The sequence below is a fragment of the Lycium barbarum genome, chromosome 1 (genome assembly GCF_019175385.1).
Source record: "Lycium barbarum isolate Lr01 chromosome 1, ASM1917538v2, whole genome shotgun sequence".
NCBI classification, from domain to species: Eukaryota; Viridiplantae; Streptophyta; class Magnoliopsida; order Solanales; family Solanaceae; genus Lycium; species Lycium barbarum.
Genome location: NC_083337.1, coordinates 138,821,472 through 138,844,671, shown reverse-complemented (window position 1 = coordinate 138,844,671; position 23,200 = coordinate 138,821,472). Strand labels below are relative to the sequence as shown.

General features: G+C 38.2%; 2 protein-coding genes across 3 annotated transcripts; one reads left to right on the top strand and one right to left on the bottom strand.

Annotated features, from left to right (window-relative positions):
• Nucleotides 1-413: 413 nt before the first annotated feature.
• Nucleotides 414-13,835, bottom strand: LOC132639563 (dihydrofolate synthetase). 2 transcript variants are annotated; one of them, XM_060356008.1, is made up of 11 exons: nt 13,506-13,835; nt 12,721-12,818; nt 12,497-12,647; nt 12,217-12,279; nt 11,842-12,003; nt 11,272-11,463; nt 11,059-11,158; nt 6,115-6,246; nt 5,825-5,956; nt 1,078-1,428; nt 414-694 (listed from the first exon to the last, which is right to left on the bottom strand). In XM_060356008.1, the coding sequence occupies exons 1-10, from the start codon at nt 13,770-13,772 to the stop codon at nt 1,088-1,090; spliced, it is 1,638 nt and encodes a 545-aa protein (XP_060211991.1). In that variant the 5' UTR covers nt 13,773-13,835; the 3' UTR covers nt 414-694; nt 1,078-1,087. The 2 variants fall into 2 exon arrangements, with proteins under 2 accessions (XP_060211991.1, XP_060211986.1); XM_060356003.1 differs by having other exon boundaries at nt 414-684; nt 13,506-13,834.
• Nucleotides 13,836-17,466: 3,631 nt separating this feature from the next.
• Nucleotides 17,467-19,363, top strand: LOC132639555 (low affinity inorganic phosphate transporter 5). Its single transcript, XM_060355997.1, has one exon. The coding sequence runs from the start codon at nt 17,502-17,504 to the stop codon at nt 19,089-19,091; it is 1,590 nt and encodes a 529-aa protein (XP_060211980.1). The 5' UTR covers nt 17,467-17,501; the 3' UTR covers nt 19,092-19,363.
• Nucleotides 19,364-23,200: the final 3,837 nt, after the last annotated feature.

Here is a 23,200-nt window from a genome sequence, read left to right as displayed (position 1 = left end):
TTCAATAAAGTCAGCATTGACTACACAAACTTGGCTTGGAATTCAGCCAGAAATAACCATAGCCAACAATTGCTAGGACTACATGCCTGGCAAAATGATTCAAGCTAATTTTAGCTGATGAATCAATTTTCAAGTTAAAAGCGTATAAGTACGGAAATTAGGTAGTGCTAAAGTGACATTAGCTTTAGACTTCTGCAAGTCAAGTTGGATTTTTGTCCCAAGCTAAATGCATGTCCTCTTGTAGTGTTTGAAGACTGATTTTGTAGTTCCATAAATATTATCAAGGTCCCCTAACCAGTATAGCTAACTTGTTCTAGTGTACTAAATACGTAAAGATTTCAATCAAGTTAAACGTCTTAATTGTGTGGTTCCACTGATCCTCAATTGCATAAAGTTTGCTAATACCTTCAAAGAGTGTGAGAAGAGAAGTATGCTTTTATTCCTGCTGCAGAAACCACACAGATCCATGTAAATAAGTTAAATTGGCTTCAACAACTGGGCAGCAAGGAAAATACCTATTCAAGAACCACATGTCATTATCGTAAACAATTGTACATTCATAGGACCCAAGTGAGAACTCAGGAATCATCCAGTCTTCCACAACTCAGCTATCCAACTTTTGCACTGCAATTTCAGGGCTCTGAACCTTCAAGCTCATTTTAGAACTCAACTCATCAAAGGGCTCTGGCAAAGCCTTACGCAAACAGATAATGTAATATTAGCATAAGCAACCCATAGAACTAGATGACAATATATCAAGATAGTGCCATTTATAATAGCAAGCATGTAAACTGGGAAATTCTTCACTAACAAAATACATCTTTTAGTATTGTCTATAGTGTGACAGTAAGGCCTGAACATATTCATGTGCATGAACAGAAGTAGAATGATTATTATTTTATAGGTAATTCAACAATGAGATGGACCTTCATAGAGCATAATTGATACAGAAAATACATATAATCTACCCCAACTCATTTGACATTGACAATCAGTTGATAAATTCATTCACCTTTGCTAAGTAGTAGCTCAATATCAAATGTTTTCAGAATAATACCCAAATGGAAGTTTTCTTACCAAGTATGTGTCAGCTGTGCAAGTAGCCTAAAACAGTGGAAACAATATGCAAAGAACCAGTGACTACTATGATTCCAGGTTGTTCTCCAGTTCTTTCACTAAGGATCTTAAAACCAGCTCCCATACAAGCCAATAGTGATCCCGCCGCAAGTAAAATGCTTCGAGATTCCACTATCCCTGCAGCTTGAAGTGATTGATCCTCACTATCTGCAACTTTGAGGTCAAGAACCTTCATATTCATCTCTCTCGAAGCATTGACCCAAGCACATTTCAATAAAGATGCTGAAGTCATTCTTGATTTAGCACCAGCAATGTCAACTTCTGTAAAAAATACAGCATCCAAATCCCCAACTGCCAAAAGAAGTGGCTCTGTCTTAGTGGAGTCATTTATAGTACTACAATCAAATACCAGAAAACATGTAAAATGTAAGCATAATGTTCGAGACAAACACTCTAATATTTGAAAGTGGTAATTCACATTTCATTTAGAACTCAAAGTAGTTGTTTGTATTAGTAACTAAAAATATGTAAATGTCTAAAAGTAAGAAGAGAGCGAACAATGTTACATATTAGGAAAAATTTGCTGCTTTTAGTACTCCCCATGTATATCAATTACTTTGTTTCCAGTTTAAAGACTATTTAAAGAAATATATATTTTCCTGAAATTGAACAGTTATAAGTTGTCTTATCACTCTTATACCAAGAGAAGCTAAATAGATTCACCTTATAAACTTCCCTACATGGAAGGAATCTGATAACCCACATTTGGGCCAACTAGTTACATAGAAAAATACACAAAAGAAGTCATTTTGACTAGAAGGTTCTGTGATTTTTTTTTTTTTAACAAGAGAAGGTAGCGCGACTTAGAGGAATACAACATCTTGGTCAAGCCAAAAGGAATGCTGATTGGATGCTCTAAGGTAATACGTTCTTTAACCTTAAAACCTATAATGAGGTTCAAAGTTTGTGCCTCAGGTAAAAAAAAAAAAAAAAAAAAAACTGAAAATCTCATCCCAATTTTATCTTCAAAATCAATCAATTAATCAACCATGTCTCAAATCCAAACTAGCTAAGGTTGGCTGTATGAATTCTTCGTAATCATTCAGCTCTGTTTGGGTCTATTCCATTCAGATAATAAATAATGTCTTTTAAGAAAAATTAGGAGCTTTTGAACTAAGATTATCTAAATATCACACTTACCCTACAGTTACAAAAGATCCACACAAAAAAGCTCTAGTTAAGACCAAACCTATTTTATCTGAAGTTCCCAAAGGGACAACTCCTGTTAAGACCAAACAGAATGTAAGCATTTTGAAACTGGTAACTGTCCAAACATAATGTAAGCATAATAACTACACCTATATCCCAAGTAGTAGCTGTCATCTACATGAAATTTTTTACTCCATTTTTGTTCTGTTTTTAGCTAAGTTCATATCGACTTCAAATGGTTGTAGGTCTTTCCAACAGTTTTGTTCCATGTAATTTTAGGTTTATCCCTTTTCCTTTAGCACCTTCAATTATCATATTGTCACACCTCCAGGAAGCGAATATGAAGTCTATGTAGGACATAACAAAACCATATCAGACAACCTTCTCTCATATATTCTCTATGTCCGGCTGTCTGCCACTCAAATCCTTTATCAAATACCATTATTTCAAATATTGTCCAATTTTATATGACTATTCATTCATCCTTAATATCCACATTTTACGGTATTCATCTTGTGGATATTTTAGGCTTAACGATCCAACATATATTGCAACAGTCTAGCAGACTCGTTCATTTCACCCATCCAGATTTTAACTTACGCCCAGTGTTATCAAAAGCGAAAAGCGCAAAAAAGCTCTAAGGTCAGCTGGGGCTTTAAGCACAAAGTGCAAATAAAGTGTGGGCTTTAATGAAAAGAGGCGCAATGGTGCAAAAATAAAAATATATACATGTTTAGCCCAAGACTAATTATAATAAGCGTGAATAACAAATATATGGACAAACAAATTGTAAAAACATAACGATAAAGTGAAATAACGATTATCTAGGGTCATCTCTTCAAGAGAGGCTCATTGGCAAGGAAAAGTATGTCTTAGAGCCTTGATGATGACACTGAAGCGCACATAAAGCGAGGCGAAGCGCTCAACGTGTTTTGAGCCTCGCTTCAGGGCTTAAGCGCGCCTTTGACAAAACTGCTTACGCCATCCCTTTTAGCACCTCCAATTATCATATTGTCGCACCGCAAGATGGTGCATATGTGGTCTATGTGGGACATAACAAAACCATCTCAGGCAACATTCTCTTAATATCCTCTACATGATCCATTTGAACCCTTTATCACATAAAAAAAAAAAAAATCTTCTTCAATCTTGACTCATCTTGTATGAAGGCAAATCTATTGACTCATCTTGTATGAAGGCAAATCTATCTTTTAACATCTGCATTCCAAAAACATATATCTTGTTGATACGTTAGACTTGGAGACCCTACAATCATGCCATATAACATCGTTGTCTCTCACAATATTTTCAAGTATCTTTTTATCAGCATAACATTTTCATAGCACTCCTCTATTTAAGTCATTTTTTATTTAAACTCTATGTTTGCGTTTATCTATCATGCCATTCTACTACAAGACTAAGTCCAAATGTCCATATTGTGTTCATTAGGCACCACAAGTCTGTCTAATCTTTACTTCACCTTTATTCTCCTTATAGGGTTTAAATTTGCAATGTATATATAATGTCCAATTTAAAGAAATGAATCTTGGGCCGCACCCAAGGGTGTGGTCTAGTGGTCAATGAAGTGGGTTGAGCACCATGAGGTCTCAATTTCAATTCCCGACAGAGACAAAAACACTAAGTGATTTCTTCTCATCTGTTTTAGCCTTGGTGGACAGAGTTACCTGGTACCTGTTACTGGTGGGAGGTGGCAGGTATCCCGTGGAATTAGTCGAGGCACGCGCAAGCTGGCCCAGGTACCACGGTTATAAAAAAAAATGAATCTTGGGCCTAACTCAACCCAAAAGAAAGCTCATAGGATGAGGATTGTCCAAGTCCATATAAGGGGACCAAATCTCCCATCCCTAGCCGATGTGGGACACTCAACACCCACCTCACCCCTAGGGCTGGACATCTGCAGTGGGGACAATTTAATATGGGGGTCCAACATCGGTAAACCATGAATTGGGATGGGTCTGGCAATGATACCATATAAAGAAATGAATCTTGGGCTTAACTCAACCCCAAAAGCTAGCTCATAGGGTGAGGAATGCCCATATAAGGAGATCAAATCTCTAGACACTCAACATCTAAAAACTACTTGTCCTAAGACACTACTCTCCAGAGCTTTATAACATTGCTTTATCTGACTGCCCAGACAGAACCAGATGGAGATTGAAAAGTAAAGGGACTTTCTCAGTAAAATCTATTTACTGGAATTTGAATCAAAGAGGCCCAGTTAAGGTAAATTGGCCATGGAGACAAGTCTGGAAAGTAAATATTCCAGTGAAGGTGTCATGTTTTGTTTGGCAGGTGATTAGGAAAGCACGCCTAACTGAAGTTAATTTACAAAGAAGAGGTTTCCAGAGTTGTCCAAGATGTCTTCTAAGTGACCAGGAAGTTGAAAGCAATGAACACCTTTTTTACCACTGTAACAGTGTTATCGAAAGCGAAAAGCGCAAAAAAGCTCTAAGGTCCATTGGGGCTTTAAGCGCAAAGCGCAAATAAAGTGTGGGCTTTTTAGAAAAAAGGTGCAAGAGGAGAATATATACAAATATATATGTTTAGTCCAAGACTAATAATTATAAGCATGAATAACAAATATATGGACAAAGAAATTGAAAACTTTTTACGATAAAGTGAAATATCAATGGTTTAGTGTCGCTTCTTCAAGACAGGCTCATTTGCAAGGAAAAGTATGTCTTAAAACCTTAATGACGACACTAAAGTGCAGAAAAAGCGAGGTGAAGCGCTCAACATGTTTTGAGCCTCGCTTCAGGCTTAAGCGCGCCGTTGATAACACTGCACTGCAAGACAAGTTTAAATCTGTGGCACATGTTCTTTTGTATCATGGGGATAAATTGGGTTATTCCTCGAACTACTTCGGGACTTTTAAGCAGCTGGTTGAGTATAGGAAAGAGAGGTGGTGAGGAGGAGTGGTGGAAGATCATCCCTGCCTGCATCTGGCAGAGTTTGTGGAAGGAAAGAAATGCTAGATTTTTTTAAGGCACTAGTAGTTCTATCCAGAAAATTAGGATGAACTGTCTTAGTCTGTTCCTTTTTTGGTGTAAACAGAATCTGTGGGGGAAGTAGGTGAATTAGTTGACTTGATAGGCAATGTATAAGAATATAGGTCTTTGGACAGGTTTTTTATACCCTTTTGCTGCTTGTAAAGATCTAAACTTAGCACCTTTTTTGGGGTGATAAGTTTTTGTTTCATAGTAATACAACTGTTACCTTCCTCAACAGTAAAAAAAAAAAGAAAAAAAAAGATACTACTCTCTAGAGTACTTCTCTATAGTTTTAAGTTTTTATTAAGCACTCTAAAGAGTCATAGTTTTAGGAAACACCTAAAAGGGGTCATAATGGCAATAAAACAATTCCACAATCTTCAGGTTACAGCTACGCTATAATTGAAAAATTAAGTTTGTACATGATCTGAGAACTTTTTGAAACGTTAACATATACATGATCTGAGAACTCGTAAACTAAAAAAGGATATGCATCACGTGACAAAGAAATCCAAAATTGGTCACACCTGAGAGTAGCTCTCTTGCAAAACCTAGATGATCCTTCTCATTTGCCATAGCAACCACAAGAACCATCTTTGCCTTTGGAAATGTCATCTGCAATGTGTTTGCCAAAGCCCTGGCAGATTCCTTCGTATGTGCTGAAAATGTTTATTCATTACCATATTATCCACTTCCAAGAGACTGACAATTACAACTCTTGAAAATAGAGGTAAAACACTGTATTATCCAAGAGTATGACACATATATAGACACATGCACAAGTGCATGACCAACAATAAGAACACCAGGATTCAACCTCCATCAAGTAGTACAGTGGCCCCAGGTACTCCAAGTAAATTAGCTTCTTCTGAAGACAAAATTTGGCTTCTGCCTTGCAAAAATGCACTCTCCAGACCAGAACGAATAGATCCACTGGACAAACTCCATCCTAGTATTTAGACGCATTACAAGAATAAAGTTAAAAAAAGAAAGTTGATCATAGTATACAAGCAAAATATCAAAATAATTCAATCAAGTACCTGACATTGTCAGCGTAAACTTTGTTGCTAAAATAACTTACATCAATTATTAGAGGACGTTATAATCTACTTCTAGTACAATGGGAGAAATCTCACGAAGCTTTAAGATTAACCTTATTTCCATCTTTTCTGAAACTAATTAAGTCAATCGGGAGAAATCATCCCAATTAGAGGTATACCCACAACCGAAAAGAGGAAATACCAATTTAATGGGGTACAAGCATGTGTTGGCAGTTTTTTTTTTTTTTTTTGATAAGGTAAAGAACCTCCAATTTATGGTCAATGCCATATGAACGAGATTCCAGCCTTCTCTCTCTTCCATCTCTCAACGGTAACAACACCCCACCCCACCCCCTCCTTCCTGGCAGCGAACCACCGCCGGCGGGTATACTTTTCCGGCGTGAACAGTACCCTTTTTTTTTTCTCTCCTCCTCTTCTCTTTTCCTTTCTTTTCTTTGTTTTTTTTTTTTGCCTCTTGTCTTCTCGTTTTTGCACTTGGAAACCTCCGCCAGTGGGTTTCCGGCGTGGAACAGTTTTTTTTGTTTTTTGTTTTGAAATTGTTTTCACCTGGAGTTGGTACCTCTGGTGGCTCATATTAATTCATGTGTCTTTTAACCTTGTGAAATCTTGCCTGCTACACATTCTTGACTCTTGACTTTAAATTCTTGCCTTTATTCCTTTAGCTTATAGTGCTATCTTTCTTGTCATAGTAACCTGACTTGCATATAGTCTCTTGATAACTGTGCTTTAGTATCGATTCTTGTTTGTTTTAGATTTTAGTATCGATTCTTGTTTGTTTTAGATAGATCTTTGATTTGCTTTTATTCCCCTTAGTGGCTATAGTGAGTGATGGTAGACTAGGGTCATGTTCTTGGCCGGGGACGGGGGCTAGGGTTAGAGGGGGTAAGTGGGGTCAGGGAGCGTCTAGGTTGAGAGTAGGGTCCTGGAACATTGGGACTTTGACGGGGAAGTCTATAGAGCTAGTTAAGATTCTTAAGGAGAGGAAGATTAATATAGCTTGCATCCAGGAGACCCAATGGGTAGGATCTAAAGCTAAGGATGTGGACGGGTATAAGTTATGGTTCTCGGGTAAGTCAATGTATAGGAATGGGGTAGGTATTTTAGTAGATAGTGAGCTAAGGGACCAGGCCGTAGAGGTTAGGAGGGTAAATGACCGGATGATGGCGGTTAAGTTAGTTGTGGAAGGGTTTACCTTGAACATTATTAGTGCTTACGCGCCACAAGCGGGCTTGGACGAGGAGGAGAAGAGGCGCTTCTGGGAGGATTTGGATGAAGTGGTGGGAGGTATACCGCCCACCGAGAAGTTATTCATAGGGGGAGATTTCAATGGACACATCGGCTCAACGTCGGGGGGTTATGATGATGAGCATGGAGGTTTCGGCCTCGGAGTCAGGAATGGAGGAGGAGTCTCACTTCTGGATTTCGCTAAAGCCTTTGGATTGGTAGTAGCCAACTCGCGTTTCCCGAAGAGGGAGCAGCACTTGGTAACCTTTCGTAGTTCGACGGCTGCGACGCAGATAGACTTTTTGCTCCTTAGAAAAGAGGATAAAGGTCTTTGTAAAGACTGTAAGGTAATTCCGGGTGAGAACCTTACGACCCAACATAAGCTTTTGGTGATGGATTTAGGGATTACGAGGAAGAAGAGGAAGAGGGTCGCGGATGACCTGCCAAGGATCAGGTGGGGGAGTCTGACTTTGTCGAGTGCCCAGGAGATGGGGGAGAAGTTGATGGCTATGGGGGCTTGGGAGAGTAGGGGGGACGCGAGCAGTATTTGGGATAGGACGGCAAGCTGCATTAGGGAAACAGCTAGAGATGTCCTGGGAGTCTCGAGAGGTCGCCGTGGTAGGCGACGTGGGGACTGGTGGTGGAATGGAGAAGTCCAGGGAAAGGTGGAAGACAAGAAAGTGGCGTACGCGAGGTTGGTAGACAGCAAAGATGAGGGGGAGAAGCGGACGAATAGGGAAACGTATAAGATTGCAAGAAAGGAAACAAAGTTGGCAGTTTCGGCGGCAAAAACGGCAGCTTTCGAATGTCTATATGCAGAACTAGAGGACAAAGGTGGGGATAAGAAGTTGTTCAGGCTAGCCAAGGTGAGGGAGAGAAAGGCACGGGACTTGGATCGAGTAAAGTGCGTCAAGGACGAGGATGACAAAGTATTGGTAGAGGAAGCTCTCATTAGACGGAGATGGCAGTCGTCATAAACTCTTGAACGAGGAAGGTGAGAGAGACATTGTGTTGGGAGATTTGGAGTACTCTGAGAGGCGCCGCGACTTTGGGTATTGTAGGAGTATAAAGGTGGAGGAGGTTAAGGGTGCTATTCGCAGGATGCGCAGGGGAAGAGCTACCGGTCCTGACGAGATCCCTGGGGAGTTTTGGAAGAGTGCGGGCAGGGCAGGTTTGGAGTGGTTGACTGGATTGTTTAATGTTATTTTTAAGACGACGAAAATGCCTAAGGAATGGAGGTGGAGTATGATGGTCCCCCTTGTATAAGAACAAAGGTGATATTCAAAGTTGCAACAACTATAGAGGGATCAAGCTGATAAGCCACACTATGAAGGTGTGGGAAAGGGTGGTGGAGATGAGAGTGAGAAGAGGCGTGCCCATTTCAGAGAACCAGTTCGGATTCATGCCGGGGCGCTCGACTACAAAGGCCATCCATCTTGTGAGGAGACTAGTGGAGCAGTATAGGGAGAGGAAGAAGGACCTGCACATGGTTTTCATCGACCTAGAAAAGGCTTACGACAAAGTGCCAAGAGAGGTTTTATGGAGATGCTTGGAGGCCAAAGGTGTACCTGTAGCGTACACTAGGGCGATCAAGGACATGTATGAGGGAGCCAAGACCAGGGTAAGGACAGTGGGAGGAGACTCGGAGTACTTCCCGGTGGAGATGGGGTTGCACCAAGGATCAGCTCTTAGCCCATTTTTATTTGCTCTAGTGATGGATTGTCTGACGCGGCGAATTCAAGGTGAGGTGCCATGGTGTATGTTATTTGCGGATGACATAGTCTTGATCGACGAGACACGCAACGGAGTGAACGCTAAGCTGGAGGTCTGGACACAAACTCTGGAGTCTAAAGGGTTCAAGTTGAGTAGGACCAAGACAGAGTACATGGAATGCAAGTTCAGTGACGTGACACATGAGTCTGGCGTGGAAGTGAGGCTTGGTACCCAGGTCATCCCAAAGAAAAGAAGTTTCAAATATCTCGGGTCTATTATATAAGAAAATGGGGATATTGATGATGATGTCTCACATCGTATTGGCGCAGGGTGGATGAAATGGAGGCTTGCTTCAGGAGTGCTGTGTGATAAGAAGGTGCCACTAAAACTTAAAGGCAGGTTCTACAAAGTGGTTGTGAGACCGACCTTGTTGTACGGGGCAGAGTGTTGGGCAGTCAAGAGCTCTCATGTCCAAAAGATGAAAGTTGCGGAAATGAGAATGCTGCGATGATGTGTGGGCACACCAGGCGAGATAGGATTAGGAATGAAGATATACGGGATAAGGTTGGAGTAGCATCAGTGCAGGACAAGATGAGGGAAGCGAGGCTGAGATGGTTTGGGCATGTGAGGAGGAGAGGCAGAGATGCTCCAGTGCGGAGGTGTGAGAGGTTAGCTATGGATGGTTTCAGAAGAGGTCGGGGTAGGCCGAAAAAGTATTGGGGAGAGGTGCTGAGACAGGACATGGCGCAGGTTCAGCTTACCGAGGACATGACCCTAGATAGGAGGTTTTGGAGGACTCAGATTAGGGTAGAAGGTTAGTAGGTAGTCGTTGTTTCGATCTATAGTCTATTGCCCTTTGTTTCTTGCTACTATATGTGGTTTCTTGTACTTCGATTATCTTATTTATCTGTGGTAGCTACTGTTCCCTTTTTTTTCAGACTGCTTTATTCTGACTTATTCGCTTTCTTTAGTTTCATTTGCATTCTGCTTTGAACTGCTCGTGCTTATCTAACCTTTCTCGTTGTGATTTCTCTTGAGCCGAGGGTCTTTCGGAAACAGCCTCCCTGTCTTCCGAGATAGGGGTATGGTTTGCGTACACTTTACCCTCCCCAAACCTCACATTGTGGGATTTCACTGGGTATGTTGTTGTTGTAAGGTAAATGTTGAAACATGTGTTGGTAGCTAAATGCCCCCGAAATAATTATGGCATGTTATGGGATAAAAGGTGAAGCTGGACCTAAGTGCTATTTTTTTTTTTTGGACCTAAGTGCTATTAATGTAACAGAGACACGAGATTTGCCAAGAATAAAACCTTCAAGGAAAGCTTTGAGATGAGCATTCTAAATCATGGAGCAAGCTGCAAGCCCAATGATTTATGCAGATTTAGTGCCCTGAACCCCGTCAAACTATATCAAATCTATAGCGCGTAATAGAAATAGCTATCGAAAAGAATGAAACAAAGCTATGTGATCCACATAATGCATCAACTAATCCCTGCTGGTTGAGAAACATCGCAAATCAACTGGCAAGAAAAGCTGTATCTACTTTTCCTTGTGAGTAGGCACACAGGACAAAGGTTTCAGAAAGTGACATTAGAAAGCCAATTCATAGTATTAATTAATTGAGTACTTAACTGACTCCAGTAATGTTTCAATTGACTAGAAACAAGATTGTATGATCTCAATTTCAATCCGAGCCGAAGACTTATTAACTTGAAAGAACTAATATTGAAGTAAGAACAAAAGAAAATTTTGAGTCCTTACCTTGTTTATTAAGGCATAATGCTGCACATGTAGCAGTTACAGCGTTTTGAAGTTGGTGAGCTCCAAGCATGCGTAATTTCACACCTAGAAGTTCAATAGACTGCACTATTTATGAAAAAGCAATCAATAGCTTGTTATGTTGTTAGACATTGAACAAGTTTCAAGAAGTCCAATTTGTCATGTATGAACCTCAAATGAAGAATCAGTATGTACCAGATCAAAGTCCTTCTCAATCTGGAGCACTATATCACACAATTGGCGTGGTATGCCACTCACTTCACAGAAGCCTCTTAAAGCGCTTCTATTTCCAGGATCAGATGCTGATACCAATGGTGAAGACATAGAAAATGCTTTCCTACGAAGAATGCACTCAATAGATGGAATGAATGGACCTCCTATAACCAACTGAAATGTTGGGTCATTTGAAGCAAGTCAGGCATAGTTGATCCAATAGCAAATAAATGATTAATAATATTTCTGTCTTTTCCCGAGTTTAAAGACAACAAACTGGCCAATCTTTTTCTTTTCTAACATAACATACTAAAAACACAACATTAAAAGGTTAATCAACTTTACTATCTCATCAGAGTTTCAGGTTAGAAATAGCAGACTAGTATCCTAGGACATATAAAAATACAACCATTATAGGGCACGAGCTGTTTGCCCAGAGCCTGAAAGCACATATGTAACCCTAAACAGAAAACATTATATCAAACAAAATTTCCACAAAAATTTTCATCTTCAAATATACCCAATGGATAGGTGAAGGAAAGACCACCTAACTGGGCGCCCATTTTTAACTATTCCTGATTTTGCCACCGCTATACTTTCCAAAGAGCCCCCAAGTGCATCCAGATGTTCCTCGCCAACAGTGGTTATAATTGATATAGCAAGATCAGAACCCAAAATAACATTAGTGGCATCTCGTGCTCCACCCAATCCAGCCTATACGATAGGGGAAAATATAATATGTTAATAATGTAAACACAAAGGGAAAGAAAACTTTATTTCTAAGGAAAAAGAATTAAGGAAGATCAAAAATCTAATATGGTCTAAAAATTATTTTTTTAAACACCAACAATGGCGGAAAGAACAGAGGAAGTGGGGAAAAAGTGATATAGCTATTGTAGAAGAAAGAGTCAAGTTAACGCTTTTAACCTCCACAACTGCAATTTCAGTATTTTCTTCAGCAAATAGGCTGAATGCAATAGCAGTAAAAACCTGAAATTTTTAGAAGAAAAAGAAACAAATAAGACAAGACTATATAAAAGAAGCAGCCCAAAATAATGCAAACTAATAGTTACTTCGGAGAAACTGAATTCTGGGAATTATAGAAATCAAAGCCAGAAAGCTGAACTATTAAAATAACTCCAGGAAATGAAAGCATCAAGATCTTTCAATCAGTTATGTATTGCTAGCTGACAAAAGGGAAAAGAACCTCAAAATGACTGAGACATCCATTCTCAAGTTTTACTGCCCTCTCAATAACCTCCCTCCTTCTCTTGAAATGATGATTCAATGCCTTGGCTGATACTGGCTCACCCCATCTTCCCAAGGTTATCCGTTCTCTGATAGTCTGTATATGTGGACTGCTCATATCGAGCAAGTTGAATAGTCATACAAACTAATAAGAATGTTAATGGTAAGAACATCTGACAATACCTAGTATAGCAACCAACAGAATAGCCTTCTGCCCGCAGTATACTGGAGAGAAATGCAGCTGTTGACCCTTTTCCTTTTGTTCCAGCAATATGAACAGTCTACAATAATTTCACCTAGAAACACTTAGAAAAAAGGAGTGGACTACAACTAAAGAAGCAAACAGCACAAGAACTCAATCAATCCCAGTGAAATCCATGATAGATTAAGGGTTTTTGGTATGGCAAAACCATTTTCCCAAAAATGTTTTCCAATTTTCCCATGTTCGGCTGGTCAAAATTTTTCAAAAGTCATCAAATTCCTTAAAAATGAGAAAATGACTTCCCCAGTGGAAGCACGGAACACATTAATTTTGTCCTGCCCACCCTCCAACACATGACCTCATCTTCATCCTCACCCTCATAGCACCCATCCCCACCACCTCACACCCACCTCCCATAGTACTTGTCCAGATTATATACAAAATGCTTTTAGGATAATATTTTTTGCTTACGTACTAAACGCAAGAAAATAAGTAAGAAGCCCACTTATTTTTCCGTAAAACATTTTCCTTCGTACGGAACACACCCTAATACAATGTGCTGCAGAATTTGCACGGAAAGATAGAATTTATGGAGAAAGGCAAAGAGATGTATCAAATGCAAACAAACTTGACTTCCTAAACCTTGTTTCAGCCTTTCAGGAACCAGTATTTACTTTCCGGAAAAATGCAATTTACAGAACTAAACACAAACTAAAAATGGAACTGAATAGACACCCTTATTTATCAGTGGCAAAAAAAATCAGACCTTGAAGGTAGATTGGGGATTACCCATGAGTGCCATCAAAGTTTTCATTCTTCGAAGATCGAAACCATCTTTGGAATCAGTTCCTGCATCCTTGGGAACACCTGACTTCTCGAAGTTTTTAAGGTTGTCCAAAAATTGAATCATTTCGTGTAATTGTGGGTCCTCTCTCAAAGTGGACAAGGAATGACGAGTATTATGGACAAATCCAGTAACTGAGCAAACCATATTTGAACGACTGAATCCAAAGAGAATGCTAAGGTTTTTCATTTTCTTCTTCTCTCACTACACTGAAGAAACCATTCAATTTAGAAAGAGTTAATACTAGTGCTAGTAAAAGAGGAGACATGACTAATTTATTTTTAAAATAAATCTTTTCAAAAATTTATTTTCCATGTTATAACACTTAGTTCCCTTATGTTTGAGATATTACACATAATTTCCTTATTTCAATCTTTTTGTAACCAAACTATTTTTAATTTTTAAATAATAAAAGTCGATGTATTCCAAATTTACCCTTTTATAATCAATTTATTCGAACAATATCTTATAACACTTCTCTCTCCTAAAATTGTTATTATATACAATATTTAGGCTAAAAATTTAAATGTTTCTTATATTTAAATAACACTAACGCATGAGAGTATGAGAAATCCTTAATTTTAATGTTACTTCAATATTTCTCTTATTTACAATATGTTATTAATTAACAACAATATTTAGACTTAAAAGAGCACATTTCTCTTTTTGTATTTTAGAGAGTGAAATGAATAATCCGTTTCCGAAATTCTTAGCCCCCGTTTGGCCATAAAAATTATTCACTTTATTCCGGAATTTTTTTTCACTTTTTTCTGGAATCAGCGTTTGGCCATGAAAATTTGAATTTTCGGAATACCAAAAACTCAAAAAACTTGTTTTGAAATTTTTTTCACTTTTTTCACTTTTTTACAACTACATTTCACCAAAAACTACAATTTCAAAAACTATGACCAAACACAACTCCAACTCCAAAATTTTAAAAAAAATGTTTTTTTTTTTTTTTTTTGGTATCTATGGACAAACTGGGTCTTATAGTTGTATAAGATGTTTTAGAGAATTCTCATAATAAAACTTTATTAACTGCAATAAGTGTTAAACAAAATTTTTTGGTAGAACCAACAAAATATTTGTGAAATTTTCATGTTTAGTGTTTGAGATGAAACTTTTCAAACACAGAAAAAAAAAACCAACCCTTTAATTACCTCTAAAATTGCATAGCTATAAAGTAGGAGAATTTTATAATCAATGAGAAGCTACCATTATCAATATTTTAAACACTATAAATCGGTAAAAAAGAGGAAATATAAAAGAAAGTGAAGAAGAAGAAAGTCCACGAGGGAGGCTGTAACTTATAAGGTCATAAAAGGGTAAATTTGGAATATATAGACTTTGTTTTACTTAAAAGTAGTTTGGTTAATAACATGTTTGGCCAAACTTCTAAAATCAGCTTATTTTGAAAAGTATTTTTTTCAAAAATGCGTATAAAAAAAAATACTTTTGGCGAAAAACAGTTTGTATTTGGCTAATTAATTTGTGTTTGGTCAAGCTTTTAAAAGTGTTTCTAATAAGTATATTTTTTTCAAAAGTGCTTTTGGGCAGAAACTATTTTTTTGCTTCGGAAAAACTGCTTCAGCTACTCCCCAGAAGCACCTATTTTCTCCCAAAAGCTTGGTCAAATACCTCACTTTTTTAAAATAAGCACTTATTGGAAAAAATAAGTACTTTTGGAGAAAAATAAGCTTGGCCAAACAAGCTATAAAACAAAATTAAAATAAGGGAGGTAGTCGTATAATTGTAAACCACGAGGGAAGTTAGTGTTATTAAGTCATACCTGAGAGGAGGTCTCTGAAATTATGCAATATATATATATATATATATATATATATATATATATATATATATATATAACTACCTAAATGATGGTAGTACATGCAATATATAATGGAACAAAGCCATTTTTTTTAAACTAATTTCGATACTGACAATTTAGTAAATGAGATAACAAAGCAAGTAGTTTTGAAAGGAAACTCCATTTAGCTAGTGTGTTTCTCACCTCAATGGTATTCCAAGTCCGTTAGTAATAGTTTGTGATGGGTGGATAAGCAAGAGGGATCCCTGTGGTTAGATTAACCGGCCGAGAAGGTTAGCGAGATTCCTGCTATGATGAAGTGAAAGATCATATTTTGATAACTCGTACTACAAGCTTGGAGACCCCACAAGAAAAACTACATCTATTGTCTGCATTCACCTTGACAGGCTAACCGTAATTTACCTATTGTCTTACCAACCAAATGAGCAAGACTAATGCTTACTTGTAGTTTTGAGAGATCCACTTGTACTATTGATAAACTCTCTTAAAAAAAATAAGGCCCTTATTGTTAAATACGATTCAATTAGATTACTTTGGGCTATTATAAGATCTTTATTTACCAAAGAACTTGTGCAAGCTAAAGCTATATCTGCCATGAAACAATATCCAATATTTCGGACCGAAGACAAAAATAAAAGGGCTTAATTAGAAGAAGTTTAATCTTCAGCAGCTGCATACATGGCCATTTCTCTAATTACCAAATACCAACTAGTCATAAGCATTAATGATATTTTGCACGATCATATAACACTCAAGGGGTAAATTGGGCTTTGTCAGATTTTCGTTTAGATGATGGACCAGAATACTTAATTTGTTCCTAATCTCAGTTTGCGGAATAATGATAAACAGAAAAGTAACGATACAGTATATTTACGTGGAAACCGTCAGCCTCACAACGGTGAAAAGACCACGACCTACAACTCTGCAGTATTTGTCATAAAACTTCACTATAATTGTGAGCCTCAGCAAATTCATATGACAAAGTTTGCAACCTAGTAACTAACTCTAATCCCAAATCTACCTAGACTATTGAGTCCCCTTCGAGTTGCCCTCAACGTGGGACTGAATTTGACAATTGTTTATACCTATTACAATGCTTCTAAGAAAGTTAAAAAGGTACAACTCAATAAACAATCCAAGTACAAAATACTAGAGTTGAAGACCGTAAAGCATTACACTATGAAACAGGTTCTTCAATCAAGTCCTTCGTCGTAGCTGGTCGCACTTCAGTAGCCAATCAGAAGTCTCTCGAATATTGCTTTTGCTTATTTGCTCAATTTCTGCTTTTGTCTCTATGCGAGTGCGTAACATTCTTCAGTAGAAGACTTGCATATATATAGTAATCAATCGGTCGCAGTATTTCTTCTAAGATAATGTTTAAAGGTGTAGAAAGAAGAGTATCATTTTTCCTGGAAAATCAAATACTGTAATGGAGTACTATATAGTAACAACACCCTATCTCCTATTATCTAGTGCTACTTTGTCCGAAACAAATACTCCTACGGAAGTTGACAGCTTGTTTTATAGTTGTCATTAATCAAGATCAAGCAGGTTAAGACTTTTCTAGCTGTCCCTCATAATGATGACGAAAGAGGCTTAATTTATTACTCCTTTTCATTTTACATGATTTGATACAGAGTTTAATAAAGAAAGAATCACTTTTAAAGTTCATAGATTTAAGAATGGCATAACATTTACTTGATGAATCTCTAAATGCACAACATTAAGGGCATAATGGAAAGCTTAAAGTTAAACTTTTTCCATGTAGAGACATTCTCTTAGGAACAGAATAAAAAAGAAAAACGTCACATAAAATGAAACTGTAAGTATAAAACACAAGCATGCACAATTGGTCCTAGGTTATGGTTGATTCGAGCATATGCTTGATTTAAGCAAAGAAGAAAGGATATCCCAGAGATAATTATCCATCGATTTCTTGTTCCAACCACCGAAGCTTAGGTATTAACGTCATTTAACTTAGGTATTAACGTCATTTAATTAACATTGTCAACTCTCTCTACATATAACTTAGTAACAGACACTAAAATAATTCCATCAAAACACAGCCATAATTTGCAGTAAAAGCAAACATGAACTCAGACAATCTTACAGTGCTCAATGCACTTGACACAGCACGCACCCAATGGTACCATGTCACAGCCGTTATCATTGCTGGAATGGGATTTTTCACAGATGCATATGATCTCTTTTGTATCACCACAGTCTCTAAACTTTTAGGCCGTTTGTATTACTACGACCCGACTACCCATGCCCCTGGAAAATTGCCTCATAATGTTAACAATTGGATCACTGGAATCGCCCTGGTTGGTACTCTAACGGGCCAACTCGTGTTCGGGTGGCTCGGAGACAAACTTGGTAGGAAAAAAGTATATGGACTTACTTTAATTCTCATGGTCATTTGTGCAATTTCCTCTGGCTTGTCCTTCGGGTATAGCCGAAAAATTGTAATAGGGACACTTTGTTTCTTCAGGTTCTGGCTGGGATTTGGAATTGGAGGAGATTATCCTCTTTCTGCTACAATTATGTCTGAATATGCAAATAAGAGAACTCGTGGAGCTTTTATTGCTGCTGTTTTCGCTATGCAAGGCGTTGGGATCATTTTTGCTGGGCTTGTTTCGATGATTGTCTCGAAGCTGTTTCTGATGAATTACGCAGGTGGGGCCTTTAAAACAGATGAAGTTTTCTCCACAGAGCCTGAGGCGGATTATGTTTGGAGGATTGTACTGATGCTTGGAGCTCTTCCCGCACTTCTTACGTATTATTGGAGAATGAAGATGCCTGAAACAGGTCGTTACACTGCTATTATTGAAGGAAATGCTAAACAAGCAGCGATTGACATGGGGAAGGTTCTTGAAATTGAAATTCAAGAAGACGGCGAAAAGTTGGCTAAATTTAAAGCAGCCAATGAGTACCCTTTACTCTCCAATGAGTTCTTCATGCGCCATGGACTTCACTTAATTGGTACAATGAGTACTTGGTTCTTGTTGGATATTGCTTTCTACAGCCAAAATCTCACACAGAAGGACATATTTCCGACCATGGGACTCGTTAGAGATGCCAAGAGCATTTCCGCTTTGAGGGAAATGTTCGAGACATCGCGTGCTATGTTTGTGATTGCCTTGCTTGGCACCTTCCCCGGTTACTGGTTCACGGTATTCTTCATTGAGAAGATCGGAAGGTTTAAGATACAATTGATGGGGTTCTTCATGATGTCAGTGTTCATGGCGATTATTGGTATCAAATACGATTACTTAAGAAATAAAGAGCACAAATGGACATTCGCAGCTCTTTATGGCTTAACTTTCTTCTTTGCCAACTTTGGCCCTAATTCAACAACTTTTGTGCTCCCTGCGGAGCTCTTTCCGACAAGGGTGAGATCCACTTGCCACGCGTTGAGTGCCGCGTCTGGAAAGGCAGGAGCAATGGTTAGTGCATTTGGGGTGCAGCAATACACACAAGACGGAAATGTTCATAAAATCAAGCAAGCCATGATGTTTTTGGCATTCACAAATATGATTGGATTTTGCTGCACTTTCTTAGTGACGGAGACAAAAGGAAGGTCTCTGGAGGAAATTTCAGGGGAGGATGAGAAGCAGAACGAGATGCAGACGAAGAGTACTAGGCCTGATTCTGGCCGCCAGGATGACGGATGGGATTGAAATCAGGATATCTGATATTGGAAAGATTATCACTTTGAGCAGTACTATATATACATAGATGCACATATAGGAAAATAATTAATAAGCGAGCCAAGGACTGATTTGGTTCGGCACTCAAAGGATGTCACACAATGTTGTGCTTTTCTTTCACCAATTCGCGTATCTAGTTGGCGGAAGAATAATTTTGCATTTTCTATTTCCTGTCCTACTCCCTTCCAAAGTGTTTTATTTCCTTCTGCCTTTGAAATGAAAAGTGATAGTATGTGGGTCAATTGGTGTATGTACATTTGACGAAAAGATTGATGGTTATGGTAGAGAAGAGAAGGAAAAGAACAAATGATGAGAAGAGACAAGAGATAGAGATAGGATAAGGAGGAATTTTGAATTTTCTCAATGCTCCTTTCAAAACGAGTACATCTGGTCTAAGCATAAATAAAGCTTGTTTTTTGACAATATAGATGTCAAAACCTGGCTAACTCCTTTGTCTACTTATAACTTACATAACCAAAAAGGCATATTGAAATGCTCAAAATATACATGACGGTATATGATATATAGTTGAAACTTCTACGTAAAGTGTAAAGGGACTAAAACGGATGGAGCTTCAACTTCCTAACTCCAAGAAAGAAACTTCAATGGTCGTAATTAACCCTGATCCGACCCTTTTCTTCAATTGGGACACATCAAACACTGGATGGATCAAATAGGTAGGTGTCAACTGCAATTCATATGCTATTGGACTAAGCCTCTTAACTATTTAAATAGACCATAAACTTAGAATCAAAGCAAGCTTTAGACTCAATTCTTTATTGCTATTGGAGCTTCATGAACACCCAATCACCAACTTGAAATTCCATCTCTGTCCTGCTCTTATCTGCATAATACTCTATCATGTCCTGAGTTTTTTCTTCCAAATTTTCTTTTTAAATTTTGGCTATCAATTGCCTTTTCTTAAGCATCTTGTCCACTGCAGCCACTTTAGATTGATTCAAAAGACAGTTAAGGTAGTTGGAATTATACCAAAATTCAACGAGGGCAATCCATTTATACCAGACAGCAGGCTAATGATCGATCTTGCATCTCAAGTAGTTCTCAAGGAACCTGTTACCCTTTTAGTTTTATCCATCAGTTTGTGGATAATAGACAAAACTAATAAACTAAGACTTACAACTTACCCAGAACTGGACGAAGCTTTGCTCAATGCCCATAATCATGCTACCAAACTAAAACCAACGTTTTTGTTTAACTGCATGTGCTGATTTTTTTCGACGTACAAAAGGTCATATAGTTATTATATTGAAGCATGACATATTCAGTTCAAATTGCTTATCAGAGTATTTTATCCGAAGAATAAGAAGAAATATCTAAGAAGCTTAAGCCAAAGATAGTAGCTTGGAATATACATCATTTATAATGACCTACAAGAACAAAGTTGCAATTTCTATGCTGAAAATTGGGATTACCATTCTTCCCACTTCCGTTTGGGATCAAAACCATGTAGGCAATATCTCTCCTCCTTTATATTGACAATTTATTTGATTGATACCGACAGCGATCAATGAATGGTTTAATGCTGGTGTTCTGGATTTCTTTCACAGTAATAGAAAGGATTTTGAAGTGTTTTGGAACGCTAGCAACAATTTGCAGCATAGGAGAAAATGAATAAACCGAATGACTTAACACTCCGTCCCCACCCCCACCCCCCCGCAAGCCACAAGCAGCAAACCTTCTCTTGGACTTACTCATCAGCCATATCATTTCTATTAGGATAATCGTAAAAGGTGTAAGAAGATCTACCTTGAACTACCAAATAAAAACTAAAATGTAAAAACTAAAGAGTAGGTAATAAATCTTTGTAAAGATACCGTCAAGTTACATTTTTTTACGAGGATTGCCCTTCTTTTGGGGTGGTCTTTAAATTTTGTCACTCATATTTGTAGTCTTTAAATTTTGCCCTTCATATTTGTGGTCTTTAAGTTTTGCCCTTCGCTTGGAAAGGTGGGCGAATACCTGAGATCTGGGTTCAAACCCCCGCTTAGGCATAAAATGTTGGGTCCATCCCATAATTTGAGGAAGGAAACACCTCCCCCATTTTAAGGAAGAAAATAAGGAAGAAAACATTTCCCTTGTTTTGAGGAAGAAAACATATTCCTTGTTTTAAGGAAGAAAACTTCTTCCTTGTATTTGACAAATTGTCAAGTGCTTGCTTGAGTCACAAATGACATCAATAGGTTCATTTCATCCCTATAAATAGGGAAGCCTTCTATCATTTGTAGACACACCAAAATCTCAGACAATACATCTGAGTGATAGCAAAGTGAGGTATTCCATAGACTGTAAGAAACTAGTCTGTGAAGAAAAATAGAGTGTGAGTGATATTGCAGTGAGGTGGGAAAAATCAAAAGAGTGTTTTTCTTTTGAGGGTGTAGTGGTCTTAGGAGTATTTGTACTCGTTACTACACGGTGTAAAATTCCTTGCTATAGTGATATCAGCTGCTCCTCTTGATCGTAGTTTTTTCCCTTATTCAGAAGGGTTTCCACGTAAAAATCTTGGTGTCATTATTGCTGCATTTTATTCTTGCTGATTTAACCATAAGTTAGTGTTCCGCGTTTATCACTAATACCGGAAATATTATTCTTGCGGTTTATTTTTATTCCCAACAAGTGGTATCAGAGCCAAGGTTCTGTCTGAGTATGCTCTGTGGTTACAGCATAGTCTGAACTTCCACATCAGAAAAGAATTACCTTGGTGCTCCTGCATCAGCTGCCACGTCACCGGTCAGTTTTGTAATTTTGAAAAATTGCAGTTTGGTCCCTCAATTTTTTTGAAAATTATTCAGAAGGTGAAAAATGACCATTGACGAGTCAACTTCATCTTCTGGAGCTATGATTATGCTCACGGCTACCAACTACACGCTGTGGAAACCTCGGATGGAAGATTTCCTCAGTTGTAAAGACCTTTGTGATCCAATAGAGCTGAAAGGTATTAATCCTGACCCGCCCAAGTCAATAGAGTGGAAGAAAATTAATAGAAAAACTATTGGTCAAATCCGAAAATGGATTGACCATAGTGTCTTCCATCACGTTGCACAAGAAATCGACGCTTATGCCCTTTGGAAGAAGTTGGAAGACATGTACCAGGCCAAGACCGCTCGGAACAAGGCCCTTCTGATGAGACGCCTTGTCAATATGAAGCTCAAAAGTGGAACTTCTGTTGCCGAACATACCAGTGAGTTCCAGAGTCTGGTAAATCAATTATCTTGTGTAGAAATGCCACTTGGAGACGAAATGCAATCTCTACTACTTCTTAGTTCCCTTCCTGATAGTTGGGAAACATTAGTTGTTACTCTCAGCAACTCAGCCCCAGATGGCAAACTTACCATGTCTGTGGTCAAGGATGCATTGTTCAATGAAGAGGCAAGAAGGAAAGACATGAGCACAGATCAGACTCATGCCCTTGTGACGGAGAATCGAGGAAGATCACAAGGAAAACAACAAAGAAACAGTAGAGGAAAATGGCAAAGTAGAGGAAAAAGTCGGGGGAGATCATCGGATGGCCGGAAACCTTCTTATACCTGCCACCATTGCGGTATAGAGGGTCACATGAAGAAGAATTGCTACAAATGGCTAGAGGAGTCAAGAGCAGTTCTCAACCGAATAACAAGGGTGGTGAAGCGCTCATCACAATCTCTGGTGATGTAGCGTACTGTACTACCCATGATGAGACATGCCTTCACGTCTCAAGAGAAGAAACGGAATGGGTGGTAGATACTATCACACCCCATTTTAACCGGGTTAAATTAGAAGTACGACATATTGGTGATTCCTACTTTTGTTTGTTTATGTTAAGGAGTCGCCACCTAATTATTTACGGTGAATTAAGACACCTAAAGTTTATTAAAGTTATGTTTTCTAAAGTTAGCTCTGTTTAAGGTCTGCGAAAATTAAGATTCTAGGTAAGGGTTCAATTAATCTAAAGGGAAGGTATTAGGCACCCTTTAAGATCCATTAACAATGGTTAACCGACCGGACTAAAATTTAATTAGGCTAAGATGTAAATATAATATTAAAATATTTAAGAGAATATCTTCTAAATATTATTAAAGTTA

What these genes read in the sequence shown, in the direction of transcription:
- LOC132639563 (XM_060356008.1), bottom strand. Translation starts at nt 13,772, where the DNA reads ATGAAAAACCTTAGCATTCTCTTTGGATTCAGTCGTTCAAATATGGTT. An exon ending in ATTATGCCTTAATAAACAAG is followed by an intron (nt 6,247 to 11,058) that starts GTAAGGACTCAA and finishes TCTAAATACTAG; the next exon opens with GATGGAGTTTGTCCAGTGGA. An exon ending in CACTGTACTACTTGATGGAG is followed by an intron (nt 5,957 to 6,114) that starts GTTGAATCCTGG and finishes AAACATTTTCAG; the next exon opens with CACATACGAAGGAATCTGCC.
- LOC132639555 (XM_060355997.1), top strand. Translation starts at nt 17,502, where the DNA reads ATGAACTCAGACAATCTTACAGTGCTCAATGCACTTGACACAGCACGC.